The sequence below is a fragment of the Budorcas taxicolor genome, chromosome 10 (assembly GCF_023091745.1).
Source record: "Budorcas taxicolor isolate Tak-1 chromosome 10, Takin1.1, whole genome shotgun sequence".
Lineage (NCBI taxonomy): Eukaryota > Metazoa > Chordata > Mammalia > Artiodactyla > Bovidae > Budorcas > Budorcas taxicolor.
Genome location: NC_068919.1, coordinates 56,231,745 through 56,258,875, shown reverse-complemented (window position 1 = coordinate 56,258,875; position 27,131 = coordinate 56,231,745). Strand labels below are relative to the sequence as shown.

Here is a 27,131-nt window from a genome sequence, read left to right as displayed (position 1 = left end):
CCTCTACGTGCACAACCTGCTCTGCCTGAATTTCCTCCATCTCAGTAAACAGCAACTCCAAGCTTTTAGGTGCTCAGACCAAACACTTTGCCACTATCCCTGACTTCTCTTTTTCTCTCATACCCCCATATAAGCAAGCTGTCTTATGTTCTACCTTAAAAATTTATCCAGAGCCTATCTACTTCTCACCATCCCTGACTGTATTCTCCTCTATTAGGTTATCATTAGCTCTTGCTTGGATCAATACAAAATCCTCCAACTAGTTACCTGGAATTGACCCTTATTTCATTACATTCAGTCCTTTTGTTTTGTTTGTATTTTACCTTTGAGATGATTTCAAACTTACAGAAAATGGCAAAAAGAGTAAACTGAATTCCTGTACATGCTTTACTCAGATTCAACAATTGTTTAGATTTTGCTCATTTGTTTCATAAATGTCTCTGTTTCTCTTATTTTGATATTTTCTGAAACGTCTGCAAGAAGATTATAGACTTGATGACTCCTACGTATTTTAGAGTATACTTCCTAAGAACAATGACATTGCTCTTACATATGTACTGTGATCAAAATCAGGAAATGTAAAATTGACAAAAAACTATTATTTAATCTACAGTCTATATTCCTATTTTACAATCATCCAGTATTGCCCCTTACAAACTTACCCTGTCTCCCTCATCATCAAGGATTCAATTCCAAATATTCACTGCATTTTACTGGCATGTTTCCACCCTCTCCTTTAATCAGGAACAGTTCCTCAGCCTTTCTTTGACTATCTTGATCTTGATAATTTTGAAGAGTATAAAGAGCTATTTTTCAGTATACACCTCATTCAGTTTTTCTTATGATTAGATTCAGGATATACATTTTTGGTAGGAATCTATCATGAATTTTTAACACAGCTGCCAGATCATGTCATTCCCCTGCTCAAAACCCACACTCAGAGAAAAAGTCAAATATGCTACAAAAGTCCTCAAGGCTTTGTATGGTCCTTGCAATTGCTAATCTCTCTGCTTGGAATATTCTTTCTCCAGTATCTGAATGGCTTGCTTCCTCCTTTCCTTCATGTTATTACTCAAAAGTTGGCTTTATTTTTTATGGAGTTGGATAAGTTAATACCAAAATCTACATATAAAAACAAATGCCTAAGGATAACCAGGAAAATAATGAAAAAGACACTGTGTCAGGGGAGGGGTGGTTAATGGTATCAGACACACAAACATAAAACATACTATAAAATCACCATAATCAAAGTGTGGTACTGGGACATGAATAAAGGAAGAGGAAAGAATATAGCCAAGAAATTAAACCAAGAACATAAGAAAATTGAGGGCCTGATACATTTTAGGTGGCATCTCAAATAACTGGGCCAAAGATGGGCTTCTTAATAAGTGACACTGAGATAACTGTGTAGCCATTTGGAGAAAAGACAAATTCAGATCCATATCTCTCATCATATAAATGTATAAACTCCAGTGGGATCAGTGATCTAAAGGTAAGCTATAAAAACAATACAAACACTAGAAGAAAAGAGAATGAAATCTTTTTTTACTTTGGTGTAGAGAAAGGTTTTCTAACAGTGACTTAAAATTCAAAGAAATAAAAAAGATGAATAAATTTGCTTGGAAAAGGACATTACAAGCAAAATAAAATTGAGGGGAAGTATTTGCAATATAACACAGATAAAGGGCTAATATATATATATATATTTAACTATTAAAATTGAGGATCAAAAAATCAAAAAACAACAGAAAAATGGAAAAAGTTGAATCAACAATTCAGCCCATAAACAAAAAAACAAACAAAAAAATGAAAGTGCTCTTAAACATATGAAAAGATATTCAAACTTACTCATATTTAAAGAAATGCAGATGAAAACAACATTAAGATACCATTAAACTGGCAAGAACATGACACAGTGGTAAAGAATCCCCTGCAAATGCAGCAGACACAAGAGATGCAGGTTTGATCCCCAAGTGGGGAAGATCCCCCGAAGTAGTAAATGGCAACCCACTCCAGTATTCTTGCCTGGACAGTTCCAGGATAGAGGAACCTGGCAGGCTATGGTCCATGGGGTCGCAGAGTCATATGTGACTAAGCACGCGCATGCGCGCGTGCACACACACACACACACACACACACACACACACACAAAGATTACATATTTTGTTGATAAAGCTATGGGGAAATAGACACTCTTGAACAATTTAGGCAAAAATGCAAACCAGAACAACTCTTTTAGAGGGAATCTGGCAATATATTTATACCTACCTTTTGACCTACAAATGCCACTTTTAAAAATACAAAAATGTGCTCCACCTCTAACTTGTCTTCTTAAAGGCTGGTCAAGGTTACTGCATTAGCACTGAACACTGTGTAACCCAATGCAAGCAATTAGGATTTGGGGGTAAGACCGTGTACAATGTGAAGTCAAACCCCACTTCTGCCATGTACTAGCTGATAGGCCCCAAACCCAGAAATGCCTCCATCTGCTTACACAGTGATCTTGATTTTCAAACCATTGTGTCACAAGTCACCAAGGCCATGGTGTTCAGTTCAAACAGCACTGTGCTAGACATGGGAGCCATAGATTCTAAGAGCAACTGGTCCTGGCTTGGAGCAAAAGCACCAATGTTGGACATGAAGACACATTCAACCAGACCTTCTACCCCAGCTGAGGAATTCCTGTGATAACAAGTTGGTAGAGAAAAGCTCTGAAACAGGTATGAACCTAAACTACCAAAGCCTGTCAGTGATTAGATTCTGCATCCTCCTCCCAAAAGCAGTTGGGTGGTTTAAGCTGCTCATGGCCCTGTGGCAGTTGTCCAGTTGAGGTAGCCAAGAATGTGAGAGTCCCTTGCTCTGTCTCTTTGCTCCCATCACCTCTCCTGTCCCTCTTCAAGCAGAGAGGTGCACTCTCTGCCCCTTGTGGATGAGAAATCTCCCTCCAGTTCTGGCCCCATTGGCAATAAATATCACCAAATGGATTGTTCCAAATATTTATGATCAAGATATTGAGGACTGCCCAATACCACTGCCCCACTCCATTCTTTCAATGCTGCTTGTCACTGCCTGGTATTCCTGGTAGAGATGAGGACAGCTGCAGCCTCCTCCAGCTGTGGAAAAACTGCCTACCTCTCCTTCCATCCCTGAGATGCCTCTGAGGTCCTACCGATAAGAGACTACCAGTGGGTTCTCTTGGGCTCTAGCTCCTGGAGAATGTCGTACAGAGTTTACATTTTTAAAAAAAATAGTTTTCATAAAGACATATATATCACTCTTATCCCCAAGATGTGGGCAAAATTATCTCATTATCTAGGCCTTGCTCCATGGTATATCTGAGTCAGACTGTATATTTTGTTCCTAAGACTTCATTAAAAGCAACTTGGATGAGAAACAAATAAAGAAATACAAATATAAAAATGTATATAATAAATAATAAATATACAAACTTATTTATTGAAGCACTGTTTGTAATTGCAAAATGTTGCAAATAATCTAAGTGATCATATATGGGAGAGTGGTTCAACAAATTAATAAAATAAGTGGGGAAAAAATGAACCAACCTAGGTAACTTTGGAAATTGGTACTTCATATCATGTAAGACTAAAGACAAAATGACCTGGACACAATATTGCACTTGAGTGGTAAATTTGCTTTTCACAGGGCTATGGGTTAGCATTTCTGAAACTAAGAATATTCTAGGAATGAGCAAACAAGTAAATATACTATGGATAAGGAGAGTCAGGTTTCTCAAGATCAAAGAAAGAAGTTAAAAGAAGAAAAAAGAAAGCAAGAATAAAAACTATGGTTTTGGGACTTCCCTGGTGGTCCAGTGGTTAAGGATCACCTGCCAATGCAGGTGACCTGAGTTCAGTCTCTGATCCAGGAAGATTCCACATGCCATAGGGCAACTGAGTCAACGTGCCACAACTAGAGCCCACGAGCCTCAGCAATTGAAGCCTGTGTACCTAGAGCCCATGCTTCACCATAAGAGAAGCCACCACAGCGAGAAGCCCACTCACTGCAATCAGACAAAGCCCGCATACAGCAATGAAGACCCGATTTAACCAAAAAATGAATAAATAAATAAACACAATAAAAAACAAAACAGAAGATCACCATATGGTACCCCAACACTAGTCAAAGCAAGAATAAACATCAATAAAATTAAAAAAATAAAGATAAAATATAAATTAAATAAAAACTGTGATGTTGAACTGAAATTAGAGGAATCAGTAATTTTAATGGTTTTATGTTTTAAATATATATACATTATATAGATACAGGTATGTGTGTATGTATGTAAAGATGTGCAAAGTCTGTGCTACTTGCTGCTGCTGCTGCTGCTGCTGCTAAGTTGCTTCAGTCGTGTCCAACTCTGTGCGACCCCATAAACGGCCTCCCACCAAGCTCCCTCGTCCCTGGGATTCTCCAGGCAAGAACACTGGAGTGGGTTGCCATTTCCTTCTCCAATGCATGAAAGTGAAAAGTGAAGGTGAAGTTGCTCAGTCGTGTCCTACTCTTTGAGACCCCATGGACTGTAGCCTATCAGGCTCCTCCGCCCATGGGATTTTCCAGGCAAGAGTACTGGAGTGGGGTGCCATTAGAGAAAGTTGCTACTTAGAGAAAAGTAAATTAAAACAATACTAAGATACCATTCAGAGAAGGCGATGTCCGACTGAGTAACCTCACTTTCACTTTTCACTTTCATGCATTGGAGAAGGAAATGGCAACCCACTCCAGTGTTCTTGCCTGGAGAATCCCAGGGACGGCGGAGCCTGGTGGGCTGCCGTCTATGGGGTTGCACAGAGTCAGACACGACTGCAGCGACTTAGCAGCAGCAGCAGGATACCATTTCTCACCTGTCAGTTTGGTGGAAATTTTAAATTACGACAACACCTTCTGTTGGTGAAGGTGTGGGGGGCAACATATTTCTTAGCGTGAGCACTGAGAAGGTTTATAGGCAAGGATACCCAAGTAGTGAATGCATCTAGCACCCAGATCTTAGTTCCTAAGTACCATTTCTTCAGTACAAGGTCCTTGAAGAAATGGCTGAATTCATTGGGGGTTAGGGCAAGAAAATTAGAAAATGAGTCAGGTGCTGCTAGAAAGTAAGGAAATGCTCAAAAGATGATGGAGAATGTGAAAGGACACTGGAAAGAGCTCTCAGTGGCCAAATCTGAGACAGTTTGAACAAAATAAATAATGATAGCAAAGTAGAGTAGGTAAAGAATCCATCTACAATGCAGGAGACCTGGGTTCGATCCCTGGGTTGGGAAGATCCCCTGGAGGAGGATATGGCAACCCACTCCAGTATTCTTGCCTGGAGAATACCCATGGACAGAGGAGCCTGGCGGGCTGCAGTCCATGGGGTTGCAAAGAGTTGGACATGACTGAGCAACTAAGTACACACATGTGAATGCAGAATAATCCATAGCATGAAATACATGTTCATGAGTTCATACTGATACAAATACAAAATAAATAATAAGTAAGTTGGGGAGGAAAGAAATAGCTTTTCCTTAGATGAGACTTCCTATTTATACCTGTAGAAGGAATGATGGAAATAGCAAACAACCACTCAGTAATAACCGCTGCAGGTAAGAACAGCTGATGGATGTTAAAATTAGTGGTGAAAGTATATTATGAGAAATAGGATATTTGCATAGTCTCAAAGTATTTTCCCACAAGGTACTTACTAATTTCAAAGTTTAAAATAATCACCTTAGGGTCCAGTAGTTAAGACTCCACGCTCCCAATGCATGGGCTTGTGGCACATTTTATGGGTGTAGATTAATTCATATAAGTGGCAAACATAATACCATCATTGACTGATACATATTTTAAAATTGTCTAAACACAAAACTGAACAAAGGGAAAACAAACTTGCCATTAGGAAGTCGTGCTGGAGTCACAGGGAAAATATTAAGGAGGTAATTTTAAGAAACCAAAGCAAATCAAAGGGTAAAAAGCTAGAAATATTCATATAAACCTAAAACTGTGGATTACCAGTAACAAAGTTTAAAAATAGTATTTTCAAAAAAGTCATTTAATTCTCTATGAACAGTAAAAAATTTTTCAGGGATTTATTTTTAGGTAGGGAATACCATGTAATCCCCTCTCTGCCCAGTAGGTCTCAGGTTCAACTTGTAAGGTGCTAACATTGTTTTGCAGAGCTCAATACCAAACAAATAAAATACTGGCAGGCTTTTCTACTGGGCTGGCAAAAAAGTTCATTCAAGTTTGTTTTTCCATAAGATGTAGTGGAAAAACCCAAATGAACTCTGGCCAGTCCAATATTTCAGGGGGAAAACATTATATCAATAAATGGAATTTTCTCACTTTTAAACTTAAAAGTAAACTTTTGGTTACTATTCTAAAGCAGAATCTGAAATAATATGACATGTAGAACAAAACCATGTTTTGTCATTTTATATTTAATATGTCAATATTTCATAGTGTCAGACTAATTGATTTTGAAATCATTTTACTAATAACATTTACTTTTTAATGTTCTTTTTCATTATGGTTTATCACAGAATACTGAATGTAGTTTCTTATGCTATACATAGGACCTTATTGTTTATTCATTCTGTATAGAATAGTTTGCATCTGCTAATCCTAAACTCCCAGTCCATCCCTCTTCTACTCTGCCTCACCCCTGGAAACAAATCTATTCTCTATGTTTGTGACTCTGTTTCTGATTTGTAAAAGTTCATTTCTATCATTAGCTTTCTCATCTATAAAATGATAATACCAACCTTAGATGAGTCCTATAAGGATAAAACTACTTAGTAAATGGGAGGCAATTAAACAGTGCCTTGCACAGAAAGAGTACTTAATAGCTGTTACCTGTCATTAGATGTATATTGTCACCCTGCCTATTTAACTTATATGCAGAGTACATCATGAGAAACGCTGGGCTGGAAGAAGCACAAGCTGGAATAAAGATTGCTGGGAGAAATCAATAACCTCAGATATGCAGATGACACCACCCTTATGGCAGAAAGTGAAGAGGAACTCAAAAGCCTCTTGATGAAAGTGAAAGAGGAGAGTGAAAAAGTTGGCTTAAAGCTCAACATTCAGAAAATGAAGATCATGGCATCCGGTCCCATCACTTCATGGCAAATAGATGGGGAAACAGTGGAAACAGTGTCAGACTGTATTTTGGGGTGCTCCAAAATCACTGCAGATGGTGACTGCAGCCATGAAATTAAAAGACGCTTACTTCTTGGAAGGAAAGTTATGACCAACCTAGACAGCAGATTCAAAAGCAGAGACATTACTTTGCCAACAAAGATCCATTTAGTCAAGGCTATGGTTTTTCCAGTGGTTGTGTATGGATGCAAGAGTTGGACTGTGAAGAAAGCTGAGTGTCGAAGAATTGATGCTTTTGAACTGTGGTGTTGGCGAAGACTCTTGAGAGTCCCTTGGACTGCAAGGAGATCCAACCCGTCCATTCTAAAGGAGATCAGCCCTGGGTGTTCTTTGGAAGGAATGATTCTAAAGCTGAAACTCCAGTACTTTGGCCACCTCATGCAAAGAGTTGACTCATTGGAAAAGACTCTGATGCTGGGAGGGACTGGGGGCAGGAGGAGAAGGGGACGACCGAGGATGAGATGGCTGGATGGCATCACCGACTTGATGGACTTGAGTTTGAGTGAACTCTGGGAGTTGGTGATGGACAGGGAGGCGTGGCGAGCTGCAGCAATTCATGGGGTCTCAAAGAGTTGGACGCGACTGAACTGAACTGAACTGCCATTGAAGTATTAATACTATTTTACTAACAAAAGGGTATAATGACTTCTATGGATTCTGTCATCGAAATAATTCTAAAATTCTGTCACACACTGGTCTAATTATGTACAAACATTCTCTCTTGCTGGAAAGGAGAAAATAAAAACCTCTTCAGTATTAGTTTTCTCTCCATAAACTGCTTGAGGGTTTCCAATATCATATTTATAAGATGCCACATCCTTACCTGTAGACTGGAGAAATAGGTTAAAAATAGACTATTCTTCAATGCATGCATAATTTTGCATTAAATTATATTACCAAGAGCATAATCTAGTCTTGAAAGTAGATTTTTCTCTCATTCTCCACTCTAAAAATATTATTAGGGTTCCACAGTTATCATCAAAGACATTTTCCTGATGCTGTTCAGAATCACTGATGCCCTAAAATTCGCTAACTTAAAACTCACAGTTTCCTGTTTTAATTACCCCAGATACAGACAGATTTCTATCAGCATTTAGGCCTTTTAGTTCTGGTCTGCCACTGACTAGATGAATAACATTGGGCAAGTCACTTAATACTTCCAAACCTTGACCCATTCATCTATAAAACATGACATCTGTCCTTGAATAGTCACAGGATTATAGTGAGATATCAAAGGTAATTTTTAAAAACTATATATCCTTTTACAAATGTTAGCTTATTTTGATAATAATTCAGGCCACCTGAAACAAATTAATCGAGGCTGTTTAATAATTTACAAGTTGTTATTTACTGTATTTTAAAATATCTGTGACTCAGTAAAGAATGATCATATCCAATAAAAGTAATGAAATAGTAATAGAGCTTCCACCAACCTGGCCATTTGCTTGTAAGCTTCTTCAGCTACTGCAAAGATATGTGGATCCATATCACCCATGTTTTGACCACTATATGCATTAATAATATCTTCTCCATAAATAGGCAGCTGTTCATAAGGATTTATAGCTACTAGGACTATACCTGGGAAGAAAGGTAAAAAAACAAAAGAAGTCAATAATATTCTAATGGGCATATCAAATTTGGTAAAGTGAGAATCACAGTTAAAATTCAATTAATATCAAACTAACAAATTGTTAAGAGTCAAGATATACCATAGCATTTGCCTGTGAACCATTAAGTCCTAACTAAAACACCATTTACAAACAAGACTAGGTTATTTAAAGTAGTAAAAATTGTGGCAATATTGGAAGAACTTCAAATATTTTTATAATATTTAAACCAAAAATTCTACCTCTAGAAATGTATCCAAATGAAATAAACATATATTCATGTAAAGGGATTAAAAAAATAATAAAGATGTTTATTATAATGTTATTCATAACAGTGAAAAGTAGAAACAAAATACATAACAGAGGGACAGTGGTTTATGTATAGCACAGGAAACTATATTCTATATCCTGTGATAAACCACAATGGAAAAGAACGTGAAAAAGAATATACATATGTATAACTGAGTCACGTGCTATATAGCAGAAACTAAATATGATGTTGTGAATCAATTATATTTCAATAATATTTTTTAAAAAGGGAGAGTGGTTTAATATGTATTATTATATCCATGTGATCCAGATCATGTTTGTGACAAATATTAAGTGCCATAGGAAAAAATGACACACAACTATATATAGATTGATTCCAATTTTATAGATTGGATTCCAATTTTATAGATTCCAATTTTATATTTATTTATACTCTTTTACATTTACACACAGGATATAAGACAACTTAATACTGGTTATTTTTCAGTGGTGAATTACATGTAATTATTTTTCCTTTTTAATATTTTTCTTGGTATTTCCTTAAATTTTATAGCAGATATATGTTAACTTTAGTCATTCATTCAACAAATATTTGACTACAATTAAGTTTTGAGTCTTTTCTAAGTGCTATATTTATAGCAGTAAAAAAAAAAGACTAATTTAAATCGAGTATAACCTTTAAAAACTGTGTATCACTATACTGTACACCTGTAAGTTATAAAACATTGTAAAGTGAAAGTCAAAGTCGCCCAGTCATATCCAACTCTTTGTGACCCCACGGACTGGGGCCCACCAGGCTCCCCTGTCCATGGAGTTCTCCAGGAAAGAATACTGGAGTGTGTAGCTGTTCCCTTCTCCAGGGGATCTTCCCTACCCAGGGATCAAACTCAGGTCTCCCGCATTGCAGGTGGATTTTTTACCGTCTGAGCCACCACATCAACTATATTTCAAAAAAAAATTTTTTTTTAAAGAGGAAAAATCTTTGTCCTCCTGGACTTTGTAATCTAGAAGGAAATTCAGACAATAAATAAGGAATAAATATATATATATATATATTACAGGACAGATAGTAAGGAAAATGGGGGATTAAACAGAGAAGGAATATTGATGCCTAGGAGAAGAAAATATAGAGTGGACAGGAAAGGCTTCACTGAGAAGGTAGCATATGAGCAAGAAATATAAACTGAAGAAAAAATGAAAATTGAGCAAAAACAATAGGTAGGAAAGAAAAAGAACAAATATCAAGGATATAAAAAATATAAATTCTTTTAAGAAGAGAAGATAGCTGTCCCTGGCCCAAACTGGAGCCCAGTGAAGAAATGTTGAGCACTAAGTTGGGTACATGCAGCAGAGACTTAGAAGGAAAGGGATGGAAATCCCAGACCTGAGACTCAGCAGATAATACTTAGTGAAAGAAGGATAAAAAGTCAGTAGAGAAAAAAGAGCTAGAGAAAATGAAGAATAAGAAGGAAACAGAGAAAGAAGAAAAAGAAGGAAAGGGGGAACAGAGGGAAAAAAATAATCCTGGGCTGGGTCACTGGCAGCTAGTACTGGAATGAGCAGGGGCCCAGGCAAGCAGATCAAGCAAGAAGTGTTACTGCAACTCAAGTCAGTCCTTCACTGCTAAGCAACTGAGAAAAAGAGAAAACATCTTGAACCCACCCCAGAGCTAAGTCTTTGGATGTCTACTCTTCAAGTATTGGTTTTTGTAAGAGATGAATATAACTTGTAAATCAGTATCGAATATGGCATACGACTTCTATGCAGAGAAAAAGCAAAAGATGGACCCAGTTCATTGTATTCTGAGTAACATTATGTAAGTTCATAAAAGAGTTTATTCAACATAAAATGCAACTAGCTAATGAACACTGGTAAATCTTTTGAGAATCTGTATGCAGGTCAGGAAGCAACAGTTAGAACTGGACATGGAACAACAGACTGGTTCCAAATAGGAAAAGAAGTACGTCAAGGCTGTATATTGTCACCCTGCTTATTTAACTTCTATGCAGAGTACATCATGAGAAACGCTGGGCTGGAAGAAGCAGAAGCTGGAAACAAGATTGCCAGGAGAAATATCAATAACGTCAGATATGCAGATGACACCACCCTTATGGGCAGAAAGTGAAGAGGAACTAAAAAGCCTCTTGATGAAAGTGAGAGGAGAGTGAAAAAGTTGGCTTAAAGCTCAACATTCAGAAAACTAAGATCATAGTATCCAGTCCCATCACTTCATGGCAAATAGATAGGGAAACAGTGGCTTACTTTAATTTTGGGGGGCTCCAAAATCACTTCAGATGGTGACTGCAGCCACGAAATTAAAAGATGCTTACTCCTTGGAAGGAAAGTTATGACCAACCTAGACAGCATATTAAAAATCAGAGACATTACTTTGTCAACAAAGGTCCGTCTAGTCAAAGCTATGGTTTTTCCAGTGGTCATGTATGGATGTGAGAGTTGGACTATATAGAAAGCAGCAAAGAATTGATGCTTTTGGACTGTGGTGTTGGAGAAGACTCTTGAGAGTCGCTTGGACGGCAAGGAGATCCAACCAGTCCATCCTAAAGGAAATCAGTCCTGAATATTCATTGGAAGGACTGATGCTGAAGCTGAAGCTCCAATACTTTAGCCACCTGATGCGAAGAACTGACTTATTTGAAAAGACTCTGATGCTGGGAAAGATTGAAGGCAGGAGGAGGAGGGGACGACACAGGATGAGATGGTTGGATGGCATCACTGACTCAATGGACATGAGTTTGGGTAAATCTGGGAGTTGGTGATGGACAGGGAGGCCTGGCGTGCAAAGAGTCACGTGCAAAGTCAGACACGACTGAGCAACTGACGGAAATCTTTTGATAACTCTGAAGTGAATGTGTTTCTAAGAAAAGATCCACCCCAGCCTTCTTTCTCATGCACATTATTTCCATGGTTATGTCCATTAGCAAAAAAGAATTCACAGTTCACTCAGACAGCAATGCACACTCACCACAATATGTATAAATAAGTTTGGAATCAATAAAGCGGACTCTGAGATTATGGAGTACAGCAGGCTCGTGAAGATAACTGAGGGCTGTGAGGTCATTTTCACCCACAAGTATGTCAGGGTTTCTTAAATGAGGCAGTTCCTTGGTCTTTGGATCTAGACGATATTCCAAATCCTGAAAAGGCACAAGATACAGCATCTGGATAAATCATGGCAAAAACCAGATACAGACATGTATTAATACATTTCCTATTGCTGATTTGTTTCTCAGTTATTAAATATATTTTTTCCTGGTACCCCCCAAAACCACAGAAATTGGTGGAAACAGCAAAAATAAGGAGAGTCTGTCTTCACTAGGTGTATTAACTCATAGCAACATTTTTTACTAATACAGTTTGAAAAGTCAAAGCCTAGAATATTTTTTCTACCTAGTTACTAGGCCAGATCATGTTCTATGGGAAAATAATTCTTTTTTTATTCTCTTTACCTGGTATAAGTGACAGACAGGATAAGAAAGTGGTAAGAGCTTGGCTCTAGAGCCAGATCAATGAAGGTTCAAGTCCTGAAACTGTTATTTACTCCTTGTGTGGTCTTGTGAATATCATTCAACCTTAATCTTTCATTTGTAAAAAGGGCATAATGGAAATAGCTCACAGGCGTGTGGTAAAAATTAAAGGAGACAATGTTTGGTATGTGGTAAGTACTTGGGAACTCCTGAACCCAGAGAGGCCCAAGAATCCCTTAAAATTAGATGTTAACACTTTGCATCTATGCATGTATGTGTAAGTACATACACATATGTGTATTTCTTTAAAATACTGTCTACAGTTTTTATTAGACTTTTAATGAAGTGCTTGGCCCTCCAAATTAAGAAGTAGTACTCATTTTAAGGAATATGGCTTTAAGGCAAAGTCAAGCATGGAGATTATGTATTAAGGGGAAACAACATACAACACACGAAAGGGAAAAAAACAGCAATATAATCGCAGAGATGGACAAGTTAGTTTTGTAAAAAGCCTTTTGCTAATACTTTTGTTAATACTAAAGAGATAGATAGCGGTCAAATGTTCAAATCAGGTTGGAATGAATTCTGCAAAATGAGGAGGAAATTTTTAGTCTGACCCTCGACCTCTCTTTGTCTGTTTATTAGGGTCTAATGTCCTTTTCCAAAGCTGACTAGTCTTTGCACTGGCTCCTGCCATACAAAAAATGGCTGTGTGATCTCAAGCAGACTGCTTAATGTCTCTGAGTCTGGGCTTCCTCATTTGGAAAATACTTAACAATACCACATGCGAACGCACAGGTTTGCTGTGAGAGTTATCATAAGAAAATATAGCCTAAAGTACCTAACGTGCCTCACAGAGTGGATGATCAATGAATATTGAGTAAGTTAATTCCTTATTTGGTAGTCAAGGCCCTTCTAATCTGGTCTAATTCCTCCCTGCCTTCTTTCTGAATAATTGCTTTGCCTCTGTTTTGCTCTCCTGAAATTCATTCTCTACTCCACCACCAGTGAGTCCTTTCTAAAACAGAAAATCTGGCACTCTTCTTCTGTTTAAAAACACTACAATCACTTCCCAGATATACCAGTTGAAGTTTAAGAGCTGCAGCATGAACATGAGGCTCTCTATGATCTGGTTCCCACCCCCCATATTCCTGCCAGTCCTCTCCCGTCAAATCCCAACAACATGAAACTTGTACTGTTCCCCAAATGCACAACACTGTGCATGCCCCCCTGCCTTTGCCGAGGCTCCTCCAGATCCCTGAAACGCACTCCTCCTTGTCTATTCATTCTTTAGACGATGTCTGTCTGACTCAGCCTTCATCAGTTCCTCTGACCAGTCTCCACTCTGTTCTATTTTTGTTTCTTATTTATATTTTTTATACCATATATCACACTATTCATAAGTATATGTACTTTCTTATTTGACATTAATGTCAGAGAGCATATTTTTTGCCTCTTAACATGATACATAGCAGGTACCTTAACACACTAGCCTTGAACTAGAATACATACCTTTCTAAATCTCTGTTCAGTCAACTTGTGATATTCACTATCTTCAAAATATATTCCAAGCCTCACAAAGTCTATCCCCTTTCTCTTTGTTAATCCAAATTCTGTCTAGTCAAAACTCTTCCTTCTCTTGGGAGCCTTCCCTGAAGCACCCCACAGTGATATTTCCCTCTCTTGGAACCCTAAGGTCCTCACTGTCCTTACAGTACAGCACAGTGGTCATGAGCACAGACCATAAAGACAGTCTACTGGCTTAAAGTCCCAACTTCATCCTTTAATGCCTGTGTAACTCTGAGGCAGTACTGAGCCTCAGTACTTCATCCATAAAGTGGTAATAATAACAGGCCCACCTCATAGGATTGTTGTGAGGATTAAGTGAGTTATAGGATATAAAGGACTTAGAATTACATCTGGTACATAGTAAGTGTTCAATACATATTAACTGTCAGGACAGTATTACTCACTTGGCAATTAATCATAAGCTTATCTTTTGACATTTTTAGTATTGTAGTATTGAACTACTTTTTATATACTGCATTCTCCTGGCTAGATTATAAACTGTTTAGAGGTATTTAATGTCACACTAAAAGTATGACATGCCCTGTCAAATGCAGTGGAGAGAATAAAAAGGGTGGAACTAAGTCTATTCTGCAGTGAATGCAGATGGAAAGTATAGAGACACAACTGGTTATAGGTTTTTCTGGCCACTAGCAAAGGGTTTTATAGATAATAGCTTCTAAGTAAATATTTTTCAAATACCTATTTCCAGCAAATATCTTATCTCAAACTAGCTCTTGAAATGTTGTTTTCTTAGTTAATATGAATTATTTAAGTGATATCCTAAACAAAATACAGATAAACAGGAATATCTATGGGAGGATTAGATGTAAATCTAAATAAGGTCATAATAAATTCATAAGCCAAAATAATGGATTTTTTAAAGTATCTGCTATTTTCACTAACTCTTTGGGACAGAAAATTGTTTGCCATTTTTATCAGTTAAGTGAAAATATTAGATTAATTCAAAATTTAACTTCCAAGTGAAGTTAAGTATATCACAGCAAATTTACCCTTTTGAATTTCCTTTACTTTATGCCAATAACAACAAATAAAAGCAGAATTCCTACCTTTCCATCCTCAAGGTGAAGGAGAAGAACTTTATCTCCTGGCTTATAATCTTTGAGCAGCTCTGCTGACTTCCAAACTTCTTCAGGATCAGGTATCCAAACCCTGGCAAACTAGAAGACAAGAAGAAAAGAATATTTAAACCAGCAATTCAATTACTTTATAATGATATTAAAAAATCAAGGATGTATTTATAATTAAACAGTTTATGAACAAAATAAAATGCACCAAATATGAAATTTAGCCTTAAAATTAGCAGATGAAAAGTACTTTAGCCTCAGTAGTACCATCAAGCCCACATTATTAAAAGGCATGCTCTGTATTGTGGTAATAATTTCACAGTATGTGCAATTCACCTTAAATTCATACAGTGCAGTATGTCAATTCTATCTCAATAACACTATGGAAGTGGGGGGGACTATGCACTGAAGAAATAGCCTTGATTAAAATCTGACTTTGCCTTATATTAAGAATGCTACCCAAAAATTTAACTTTAGATTAAAATGTATATATAAACCTATTTTTCCACTGAATGCAGACTTTCATAGGTCTAAGAACAAGATTTGGAAGCTCTGGTATGGCGGCTGTGCCAGTTTCAGCAGCACAGCTATTTTTTTCAATCATAAGATTAAAACTTGAATTTTTTACTGTAGTTTTCATCTTGTGTTCTGCAAACCCTTAGTGATTTCTCAGCATTCGTGGGGGATCTTTATGGTATGAGCAGAGGAGCCACAGCTGTTTTACATACTGGACATCTGGAATTTGCTTTGAAGAAAGCTCTGTTGCTAATTTTTAAAAAATGAAAAGGCACTGCTGTCTATATTTTGTCCTCATTATTTTATAAAGATGAGTGAAAATGGTAAAATGGAATATTCATCCTAGCCTCAATATCATGAAAGAGGTATCAAGAGGAGTTTCTAAAACAGCAAATCTTCAGCCTTAACTACACCCTCTGGACTTAAGCCAATTTTGAACTTCAGATCAATTTTGACTGGGTCCTCCAAACACCACAATGAAGAGGTGTTTTATGACTGTATGGATTCCCTAGAAAGGAATCTCCCTTTAAAACATATGTACACTAAACCTTGGTGCCCATTTTCAGGAATATATCACATATAAAAATATCACCAACACAAGTCTTTCTCTATTTTCTTCAGAGCTTTTATTACTACCTGAATTTACTTATGTTATTTTCTGTTTACGTATTTACTATTTTTCTTAGTTTGTTAGAATATAAGTTCCATATTTGTCTTGTTCAACACTGTATCAAGTGCTTGTGTATCTGGTACACAGCTGGGCGCTGAGTATTTGCTAAAAGAATGCCAATCCTTAAATTGAATAAAAGTGAGCATAAAAAAAGAAAAAAAAAGCACAGAAAAAAACCTCACCCCTTGCTTTATTTATCTCTTACTACCATAGATTCATGCAGATTTTTGGTCTGAACGGTTTGCAGAGAAAAGAGTACCAAGCCGGGTTATGGGTTCCAATCACAGGACTACCAGATTGGTCTTTTAGCTTTTACTTCAGGTATCTGCAAGATGGGGGATGACAGCAAGACTCATCTAGTTTATCTCCAAGGTTTATACACACAGAAACTCTGTGAAAAGCATAAACCAATATATAAGTATAGGCTGAGATTGTTACTAAATGTTTTTTCCATAAGAAGTGATTATTAATGTTATATATCAAATATATTACTACAACTTATTTCATAACTTTTCCCTCAGTTATACAGCCCCTTAAACTGAGTAACATCCATACACATTACTAAAATCTTACTCATTCAATAAAGATTTCTGGGAGGCTCAAGAGGGAGGTGGTACATGCATAATCAGGGCTGATTTGCCATAACTGTTGTATGGCAGAAACCATCACAAAATTGCAAAGAGTTTTTCCACCAATTAAAAAATACATTAAAAAAATAAACATTTCTGTTTACTAACTGCTTCCACTCTGAAGCCTACTTTAGAAAGCCAGTATTTCTATGACTTTTTCTGAAAGGATATACTAAGTTCCAAAAAAGATGTCTAAAACATGAGATTCAGAGTCGTGAAATAACCTACTACCTTGACTGGCGATAACACGAAAAGCAAAATGGGTCCAAGTGAGTGTGCAGAGTCATGGCTGACCTGCTCTGAACACGAGTTTTCAACTAACGCTAGAAAGACGTGCCTTTGTGTTTTGTCCATAGCAAGCTCTAGCTCAGACTTCTATAAGTGTTTTGGAAACAGTAATGAGCTGGTACTTTGCCAAAGGTTTGATTTCCAAGAGCCAGATGTTAACAACACTTATAGATAGAAGACAGAGGCTAAGGCCCTTACACTCACCACAGGCAAGATATTAAAATACCAAACATCACTCTGACAACCAACTTCCCCTTTATTTTATCTCTATCTCTGAGGAAAGTATCCAAGGAGAAATAGGTCAGAAGTCAGTCTATTATTAACCACTGTCTCTTTATTATTCTTTTCCATCTTAATCAGTGAGGATCAGTGACTCTGCAGAAACAACTATACAGAACTAGGTCAGCTGGGAAAATATATATACCTTAGATGCTGAAACAGAGAGGAATCTCAACCTGACAACACCCCTTCCTATTGCCTCTATCACCTCCAACCCTACTTTCCACTGTCCCCTTAGGCCCCCAGAGAAAATACACATGGCAGCCCTGATGAAGATGACTAAGCTTGTTCAGCTACATCCGGTGTGAAGACTAAAGGGGAAGACAAAAAGGCAAGGTCCCAAGATCACACGAGAACCTAAAAGAGAGATGTGTTAGCAACAGTCAGGGAGGAATCAGAAATAGGAGTGGATATACTTAGCCACTAAGTCTGCCCAGGTACCTAGTGAAACCGAAGCAGTTAGTGAAAAATAATCCTAGCCAACGTGAACCAGTCCTGACAGAGTTCCCAGCAAGACAAGACAAGGGAAGGTCCAGTGTCTTGTAACAACTCTGTCACCAGCTGTCTCCATTAGCTAATAGAAGGTGAATGCTCCCCATTCCATTTTTAACTCACACTACTCTATCCCTCATTACCTTGTGAGTCCTTCAAATGCCTCACTTACGATACCTCAGGCCTCCTACACTAGACTGCATGCTCCTTAAGCTGTCTTTGAACCCATCTAGATTGGCTCACCTCCTCAACCACAGTTAGTGGGACATTTGTGTTGATTCTGTTTAAGGCAGAGGTAGGGCAAGGGAACGGGGAAAAGTTAGGAGAATGGCGAAGAGAAGTAGCAAAGGCAAACTTCACAGACCCACCTCAGGATTTTTCCTGAAGCCACGAAGCACAGCTGAGATGGGGTAGGAGTCAGAGACTCAGAGAAGGGACTCGTGGAATAGTAGGCAAAGAAAGAGTGAACACTGATGCAGAAACTGTAGAAGGGAAAACAAGGATTTGGGAAATGAGGTACTGTGACTAAAGCCACAAAAACTGTAGGACATGAAGAAAAGAGAAAAAGGCTTAAAACGGAAAACACTGAAATATAAATACACAAAGATTAGTAGCTTGCAAGGAAAATAAAAACCATCTGTCGTACAACATAATTTATGACAAGGTACAGCTGACTGAGTCCAATGCGAGAGCCCTGGAAAGGCGGGTTCAGGGGACATGCCTGAAGGCATGTTTTTCAGGTAGAAAATTCAGGAACTACTATGTTAAAGCACATGATGGACTTTCCAGAAACTACTCACAGGCGCACACACACAGTATCTGTTGACATAATAAATTCCCATATACACACCTAGATTCAGGATTAGAACCTTACCTCTCAGTGGAATATATTCTTAAACATTTCATTTTCCCTCCATTTTCAATCATCACTGCCACTGTCTGGTCATGCCAAACTATGGGTTTGCTGTATCGTAAATAAGCCCTTGCTTTCAAACAGCAGACTCCTATTTATCCTTCACATCTGTGTTTAAGTACTGCCTTCTCTAAGAAGAACTTCCTGACTTCCCACCATCATTTGGCACTCTACTCTCAATGTCCCCATTACCTCATGCAATTTTCATCCCACTAAACGATGACTCTGCTTGCCTATCTCCCGCTATAGACTGTTGGTTCCTTGAGAGGAAGAGTGCGTCTCATTCACCTTCGTCTCTTCAGCACTTAACACAGGGCCCATCTAATAATTTCTTAATAAATCTTTATCACATGAATGTTCCTGGCCTTACACATTATACTCTAAGAGGGTAGCTTAAAAGAAGTATCAGAAAGAGGCTCCCAGAATCTTATAAAGGGTCTCTAATTTCTAGAAGTAGAGAAAGATGAAAGTGACTTTGGAGAGTTGAGTTATATAGGAAATTTTGGTTTGAAAGAAGGAAAAACAGCCAGACAGGAATGGAGCAGAGAAGTAATGAAACACCCTTTCCTCCCTCAAACAAACCTCTATCCCTTCATAATTTATGTAGAGTGGAAGCTACACCTCACTTCCAGAACAGAGAGACCCACTCCAATTCCACCACTCAGAAGGAAAAGAGGTGATGTGACCACCATTTCCACCAACCATCTCCTACAGCAGCAAAGTGGGGAATGGATGGGAAGAAAGGTAAGCCAAGGTGTTGGAGCAGGGAAAGAGGGTCACACCAAAATGGGGGAAAGAGAAGAGAACGGCTGGGGGTGAAGAAAAGGGGCATTCTGGATGGGGCTGGAAGTGAAGAGCAGAAGTGTCCTGTGCCCCTCTGAGGCTTTTTAACAGATACAAGCATACCTCACTTTCCTGCACTCCACTCTGCTTTACTGTACTTTGCAGATGTGGCCTTTTTCACAAATTGAGGGTCTGTGGCAACCCTGTGTCAGGCAAGTCTACTGGCACCATTTTTCCAACAAGATTTGCTCACTTCATCTCTGTGTCACATTTTGATAATTCTCACAAAATTTAAAACTTTTTCATTCCTGTTTTATTTGTTATGGTGATCTGTGACCTTTGATATTACTATTGTAATTGTTTCGTGGTGCAGCGAACCACATCCACATAAGATGGTGAGCTTAATTGATAATGCTGTGTGTGTTCTGACTGCTCTAACTACTGGTTATTTCCCTGGCTCTTCCTCTCCTTGGGCCTTCCTATTCTTTAGGACACAACAATATTGATATTAGGCAAATTAATAACTTTATAATGGCCTCTAAGGCTTCATGTGAAAGGAAGAGTTACAGGTCTCTCACTTTAGGTCAAAAGCTAGAAATGATTAAGCTTAATGAGGACGGTGCACTGAAGGTTGAGCTAGACCAAAAACACTTACACCAAATAGTCAAGTTGTGAATCCAAAGAAAAAGTTCTTAAAGGAAATTAAAAGTGCTACTCCAAAGAACACAAAAATCATTGATATGGAAAAAGTTGGAGTGGTCTGGACGGAAGATCAAACCAGCCACAACATTCCCTTAAGCCAAAGCCAAATCTAGAGCAAGGCTCTCTCTTCAATTATATAAAGGCTGAGAGGTAAGGAAGCTGCAGAAGAAGAATGTGAAGGTTGAAGGAAAGAAGTCATTTCCATAACAGAGAAGTGCAAGGTGAAGCAGCAACTGCTGATGTAGACGCTGCAGCAAGTCATCCAGATGGTCTAGTTAAAATACTGAAGGTGGCTACCCTGAACAACAGATTTTCAGTGTAGACAAAACAGCCTTATTTTGGAAGAAGATGCCCTCTAGGACTCTCATAGCTGGAGAGAAGTTAATGCCTGGTTTCACAGCTTCAAAGGACAGGCTGACTCTCTTGTTAGAGGCCAATGGAGCTGGTAGTTTGAAACTGAAGGCAATGCTCATATACTATACCCCAAATCCTAAGGGCCCTTAAAAATTATGCTAAAACTACTCTGCTTGTGCTGTATAAATGGAACAACAAAGCTTGGATGACAGCACATCTGTTGACAACATGGTTTACTGAATGTTTTAACCCCACTGTTGAGACCAATTGCTCAAAGGAAAAAAGATTCCTTTCAAAACATTACTGTTCATTGACAATGCACCTGACCACTCAAGGGCTCTGATGGAGATATAAAACAAGATTAATGTGGTTTTCATGTCTGTTAACAGAGCATTCATTCTGCAGCTCACAGATCAGGAGTCATTCTGACTTTCAAGTCTTTTCTTTAAGAAATACTTAAAAAAAAATTCTTTAAGAAACACTTTTCACTGCTATAGACAGTGATTCCTCTAATGGAACTGGGCAAAGTAATTGAACCATTCTGGAAAGGAGTCACTATTTTGCTGCTGCTGCTGCTGCTAAGTTGCTTTAGTCGTGTCCGACTCTGTGCAGTCCCATAGATGGCAGCCCACCAGGCTCCCCCATCCCTGGGATTCTCCAAGCAAGAACACTGGAGTGGGTTGCCATTTCCTTCTCCAATGCATGGAAGTGAAAAGCGAAAGTGAAGTCACTCAGTTGTGTCTGACTCTTAGCGACCCCATGGACTGCAGCCCACCAGGCTCCCCCGTCCATGGGATTCTCCAGGCAAGAGCATTGGAGTGGGGTGCCATCACCTTCTCTGGTCACCATTCTAGATGCCATTAATCGTGATTCATGGGAAGAGGTCAAATACCAACATTAACAGGAGTTTGGAAGAAGTTGATTCCGACCCTCATAGATGACTTTGAGGAGTTTAAGATTTTAGTGGAGGAAATAACTGCAGATGTGATAGAAATAGCAAGCATTAGAAGTGGAGCCTAAAGATGTGACTGAATTAGGGCAATCTCACAATAAAACCTAAATGAGGAGCTGCTTCTTGTGGAGGTGCAAAGAAAGTATTTTTTGGAGAGGGAATCTACTCCTGGTGAAGATGGTTGAAATGACAACAAAGGATTTAAACTTGGTTAACAAAGCAGCAGGGTTTGAGAGGATTGACTCCCATTTTGAAAGAATTTCTTGTGGGTAAAGTGCTATCAAACAGTACTGCACAATACAGAGAAATAGTTTATGAAAGGGCAAGTCAATTAATGCAGCAAATTTCATTGTTGTCTTATTTAATGAAATTGCCATAGCCACATTACCCTGATCAGTAAGCAAAGATCAACGTGGAGGCAAGACCCTCCACCAAAAAAAAGATTACAACTTGCTGAAGGCAAAGATGATGATTAGCTTTTTTTTTTTTTTTTTTGTCACTAAGTTGTGCCTGACTCTTTTGCAACCCCATGGACTGTAGCCCGCCAGGTTCCTCTGTCAATGGGATTCTCCAGGCAAAAATACTGGAGTGGGTTGCCCTTTCTTTCTCCAGGGGATGTTCCTGACCCAGGGATTGAAAATGCATCTCCTGCATTGGCAGGCTCTTTACCACTGAACCACCAGGGAAGCAATAAAGTAATTTTTAATTAAGGTGTATACATTGTTTTTTTAAGACATAATGCTATGAACACTTAATAGACTATAGTATAGTGTAAACATAACTTGTATTATGCACTGGGAAACCAGAACATTACTGTGACTCATTTTATTGTGATATTCACTTTATTGCAGTGGCCCAGAACCAAACTCACAGCATCTCTAAGGTATGCTTGCATCAAGGCTTAGACCTTAAAAGTGTTAGAGCTTGAATCCAAATCCATGTCTACTCTATAAGCCAAACATTCTTTCCCTCTACCTCTCTTCTCGCTAAATAAAATAGATTTCAGAAAGAAACTCCCCTCCCCCACTCCAAAATTGTTCCCCTTTGTGTTGCAATGAAAAGTGCTATTAAACTGGTCCATTTCATCAGATGAGACTTAAGGATGTCTCATGTAAGACAATCTGTCTAAGCCACAGTGGTCAGCCAGGCATCCATCCTCAGTATTCCAACTGGTTGTGACCATAAAATGAAGCTCTGCCAAGAAATGAGTTCAGGGAATAATAGAAAAAAAAAAAAAAAAATCTGCCAAGAGCTGAGATTTTAATAAATGAATGATTCCAGTTCATTTACTTCTATAAATGACAAAATGACAGGGTTAATTTAAGATTTTTAATTTTTTTGTAACTCTTAAAGTTACCCTGCATGTACTGTGAAGTCAGCTTCCAGCAGGCAATGAAATTATTTTAATTTCATGAAGAAAACAAGAACCTTGAAAATTAATGAATATATTTTGTTACCATCAAGTAGCAAAAATTAAATCTCTAGAATTCTATATGATATGGTAGAGCTTCAGAATGAATATTTTTAGATACTACAGTTCTTTAATATTCCTGTAAAGATTATTTTAGGAACTAGGTCTCACTTTATAAGCACAGTCTTCAAATCCACATCTAGAAAAAATTACTATTTCTATCGACAATTAGCTACAGGTATTTAAGGATAAATTACAAATTTCTAAACAGGCAAAATAACCAAAGGCAAGACAGAATCAAAAACAAAGAAAGGAATCCTATTGATCATCTTCACTGTAAGGCTTTTTGTTCGATTAAGATAAAGAAAATTTCTAATTCATATCCTTTACTTCATTCTTGCAATATGCTTTATAATTGTTATAATTAAAGAAGTCTCTCATTCAACAAACAGCTTGAGAAAGGTTAAGTAACTGACCCCAAAGTCACTTAGCTAATAAATGACAGAGGCAGAATTCAAACCCAGGACAATCTCTGACTTCAAAACTGCTCAGGATGTACAATGAAGGACAGAAACTCAATGAATCACTTTCCCCTGATTGTGATCAAGGTTGCCCAATTAAGCAAAACAAATCACACTTTCCTACCATTTTCAACACTTGCTCCCAATATAGAAAGAAGTATAAAAACAGTCATGCTAATTATGTACCTTTGTATATAGATGTCTTCCTTCCACACAGAACATCTACCAGTCTGATAAATGATTTGGTGCTGAAAGAAGTCATGGGTAATTTTTAAACCTGAAATTAAAATGTCTCAACATGGTAAATTTTTTTCTTCCAGGGTTTTTTGAGATGTAGTTGACATGCTGCTGCTATTGCTGCTAAGTCACTTCAGTCGTGTCTGACTCTGTGTGACCCCATAGACAGCAGCCCGCCAGGGTCGCCCGTCCCTGGCATTCTCCAGGCAAGAACACTGGAGTGGGTTGCCATTTCCTTCTCCAATGCATGAAAGTGAAAAGCAAAAGTGAAGTCGCTCAGTCGTGTCTGACCCTCAGTGACCTCACTGACTGCAGCCCTCCAGGCTCCTCCACCCATGGGATTTTCCAGGCAAGAGTACTGGAGTGGGGTGCCATTGCCTTCTCTGAGTTGACATGCAGCACTGTATAAGTTTAAGGTGTACATCATCATGATTTGGCTTATGTATACTATTAAATGATTACCACATCTCAAGTTCAGTGAATACCCATCATCTCATATAGATACAAAATTAAAGAAAAAATTTTAATATATTTTTCCTTGTGATGAGAACCCTTAGGATTTATACTCTTAACAACTTTCATTTATAACACACAGTGGTGTTAATTATATTATTTGTTATGTTATTAACATGATTATGTTAATCATGCTGTGTGTTACATCCCTAGTATTTATTTACCTTATAACTGGAAGTTTGTACCCTCACCCAATTCCTGATTTCCCAACCTCCCACCTCTGGTAACTACAAATCTGATCTCTTTTTCCATGAGTCTGTATATTTTTAAAGTATAATTGACCTACAATACTAAGACAGCTCCTGGTGCACAACACAATGACTCAATATGCCTATAAATTGAAAATGATCAACATTCAACATGCTAAATTTTGAAGAAATCTGACAAAACAGACATTATATGGGATAACATAGATATATAGTTCCCTCTTGTTTATAACAGGCAGCTCACTTTTGTTTGCCCCCAGCTTTGGGGATGCACACTTCTGGCAGAGATCAATGGTCCGGAGCTACCTTGGGGTATTGCAGGTCCTTCATGATCTGGCCTCTGACAACGTCTTCGGTCTCATCTTTCACCATTCCTGCTTGTGTTTAACCAACCCTCTAACGACATCTGGTTCCTCCATACCTGTCTCTTTACTCATGTTAAACTCCAAGCCTGGCGAACCTTTTCCCTATCCTCATCACCCAGTTCACGCCTGTGTCCTAGAAGTGCCCACCTTTCAGCAGCATTTGACTGCTGGCCTTGACAACCTACCTGGAATGCTCTTTGTCTGGCTTCTGAGACTCCCTATTCTCATGGTTCCCTCCTACCCATCACATCACTCCTTTCACAAGTCTGCCTCTGCCGTCCAACCTCTAAATGTAGGAATTGCCTGGACCTCTGAGCTGAGTCTTTTCTCTCTTCTGAAAGTGAAAGTCGCTCAGTCATGTCTGACTCTTTGTGACCCCATGGACTGTAGCCTTCCAGACTCCTCCATCCATGGAGTTCTCCAGGCAAGAATACTGGAGTTGGTTGCTATTCCCTTCTCCAGGAAATCTTCCCAACCCAGGGACTGAACCAAAGTCTCTTGCATTGCAGGCAGATTCTTTACAATCTGGGCCACCAGAGAAGCCTTTTCTCTCTTCTAGTGCAGGATTAAGAGGCAGGCTGTAGGACTGGACTGGGTTTTGTGGTTTACTAACACTGAGGCTTCTCTGAGCCTTATCTACAAAAAGAGTAATAATAATGCCTATGATAAAGAGTTACTATGAGGATTAAATTAATATTAGCTATCCTCATTAATTCTATTATTATGATTAGATATTACTATTGTTATTTTTGATTTTACACTGCATCGTATCCACCCTCTTGAGTTTGAATACCAATTTTCCCCAAATTTCGATCTCTAGCCCAGACCTTTCTGTTGAACTCCAGACCCAGACTCATATAACTTCCTAAGATCTCTATTTAAATGTCTCATAGGCATCTTAAACTTAATTGTAATTATTTCCCCATAGGTTTGTCTCTTTAACTAGATTGTGACCTCCTTGGGGACAATATCTATGATATATCCATTGGCATCATCCTCACACCTGGCCCAGTGTTTAGCAAAGTAGATGTTCAGGAGAGATCAGTTGAATGAATGAATAACTAAAAAATGAATGAATGATGAGTTGTTAAGAACCACAGAACTTTCATGGATTTGAAATCTGAAGAAATGGTATACTAAAACAGAAAACCAATCATGGTAGAAGTCACAGAAGAGAATCAAAATAATTTCATTAGCTACCAGTACAAACATGAGTGGAAACAATAATCCTGTCACACTTAAAAATACAAGCCTGGCTTGCCCAAATGAAATGCCCAGCATTTCTCAACAGGAGATTACTTTAAAGATAATGAACAGAACATGCATAAACATGAAGAGCCTCTATGTTTCAAGAACATATCCATATTTATATCTTATGTGCTAACTATCCCTTTTTCCAAAGCTTGGGTAGACTTTTTTTTTAGTGGTAGAATTCCCATAAAAACTGTCTGAACAAAATTCACAATTTGACTTTGTAGCATTAACATTTTAAACTGCATATACGACAGACTAGGCTATTGATATAATGTTGCAGTGTTCACTTGATATGCTGAAGGCTCAACTAGGTGTGTGATGCATACCAAGGAGGCAGGTGCCCCCACAGATATCCTGAAGGAAGAGGAGAACCACAGAAGCGGTGCTGGACCCATGAAGCTTCTCGCCATGCTTGCAACCTGACTGTGGTGAGACAATTACTAGAAAACCAAGAAGCAGAAATCATTAGATATTGAGGTTACGAAACCCTGACTCAACAGTTCCCAGACTTCTAGAGAGACTGAGTATGCACTCTGCTCCCCTCAACTGTGACAGCTGTAAGGGACTAGAGGGTAGCACTGAATGGACAAGAGCATCTGCATCGAGGGGCTGGGGATTCTCAATAGGACTGACAGGAACTGACAGGACAATGGGGATAAGAGAAAGCTCAAGTCCCACTGTTGCTCAATTTCAGGTTGAAAAATCTCCTAATTTATGAAATAAAGGACATTTGTTTTTAAGCAAGAGTTAACTTCAACTGCATGTGGCTGGAAAAACATTTTGAGAGACAAATGCAGCACAAGCAAGCAAAGGTTCTAAAAGAACTGGGGCCTCAGCTTTTTCCTCAGATGTCAAGTTGGGATCCTGGAACT

At 38.3% G+C, this 27,131-nt stretch overlaps 1 protein-coding gene across 1 annotated transcript in view; it reads right to left on the bottom strand.

The window, feature by feature from the left end:
• MYO5A (myosin VA) overlaps nucleotides 1–26,669 on the bottom strand; it is a 137,172-nt gene extending 110,503 nt beyond the window's left edge. The window contains exons 1-4 of the mRNA XM_052647266.1: nucleotides 26,586–26,669; nucleotides 15,157–15,267; nucleotides 12,019–12,190; nucleotides 8,592–8,736 (exon numbers count right to left, since the gene is read on the bottom strand). Of these exons, the coding sequence (XP_052503226.1) occupies nucleotides 8,592–8,736; nucleotides 12,019–12,190; nucleotides 15,157–15,267; nucleotides 26,586–26,669 (512 nt within the window). The remainder of the gene's footprint in view (nucleotides 1–8,591; nucleotides 8,737–12,018; nucleotides 12,191–15,156; nucleotides 15,268–26,585) is intronic.
• Between the last annotated feature and the right edge of the window lie 462 nt (nucleotides 26,670–27,131).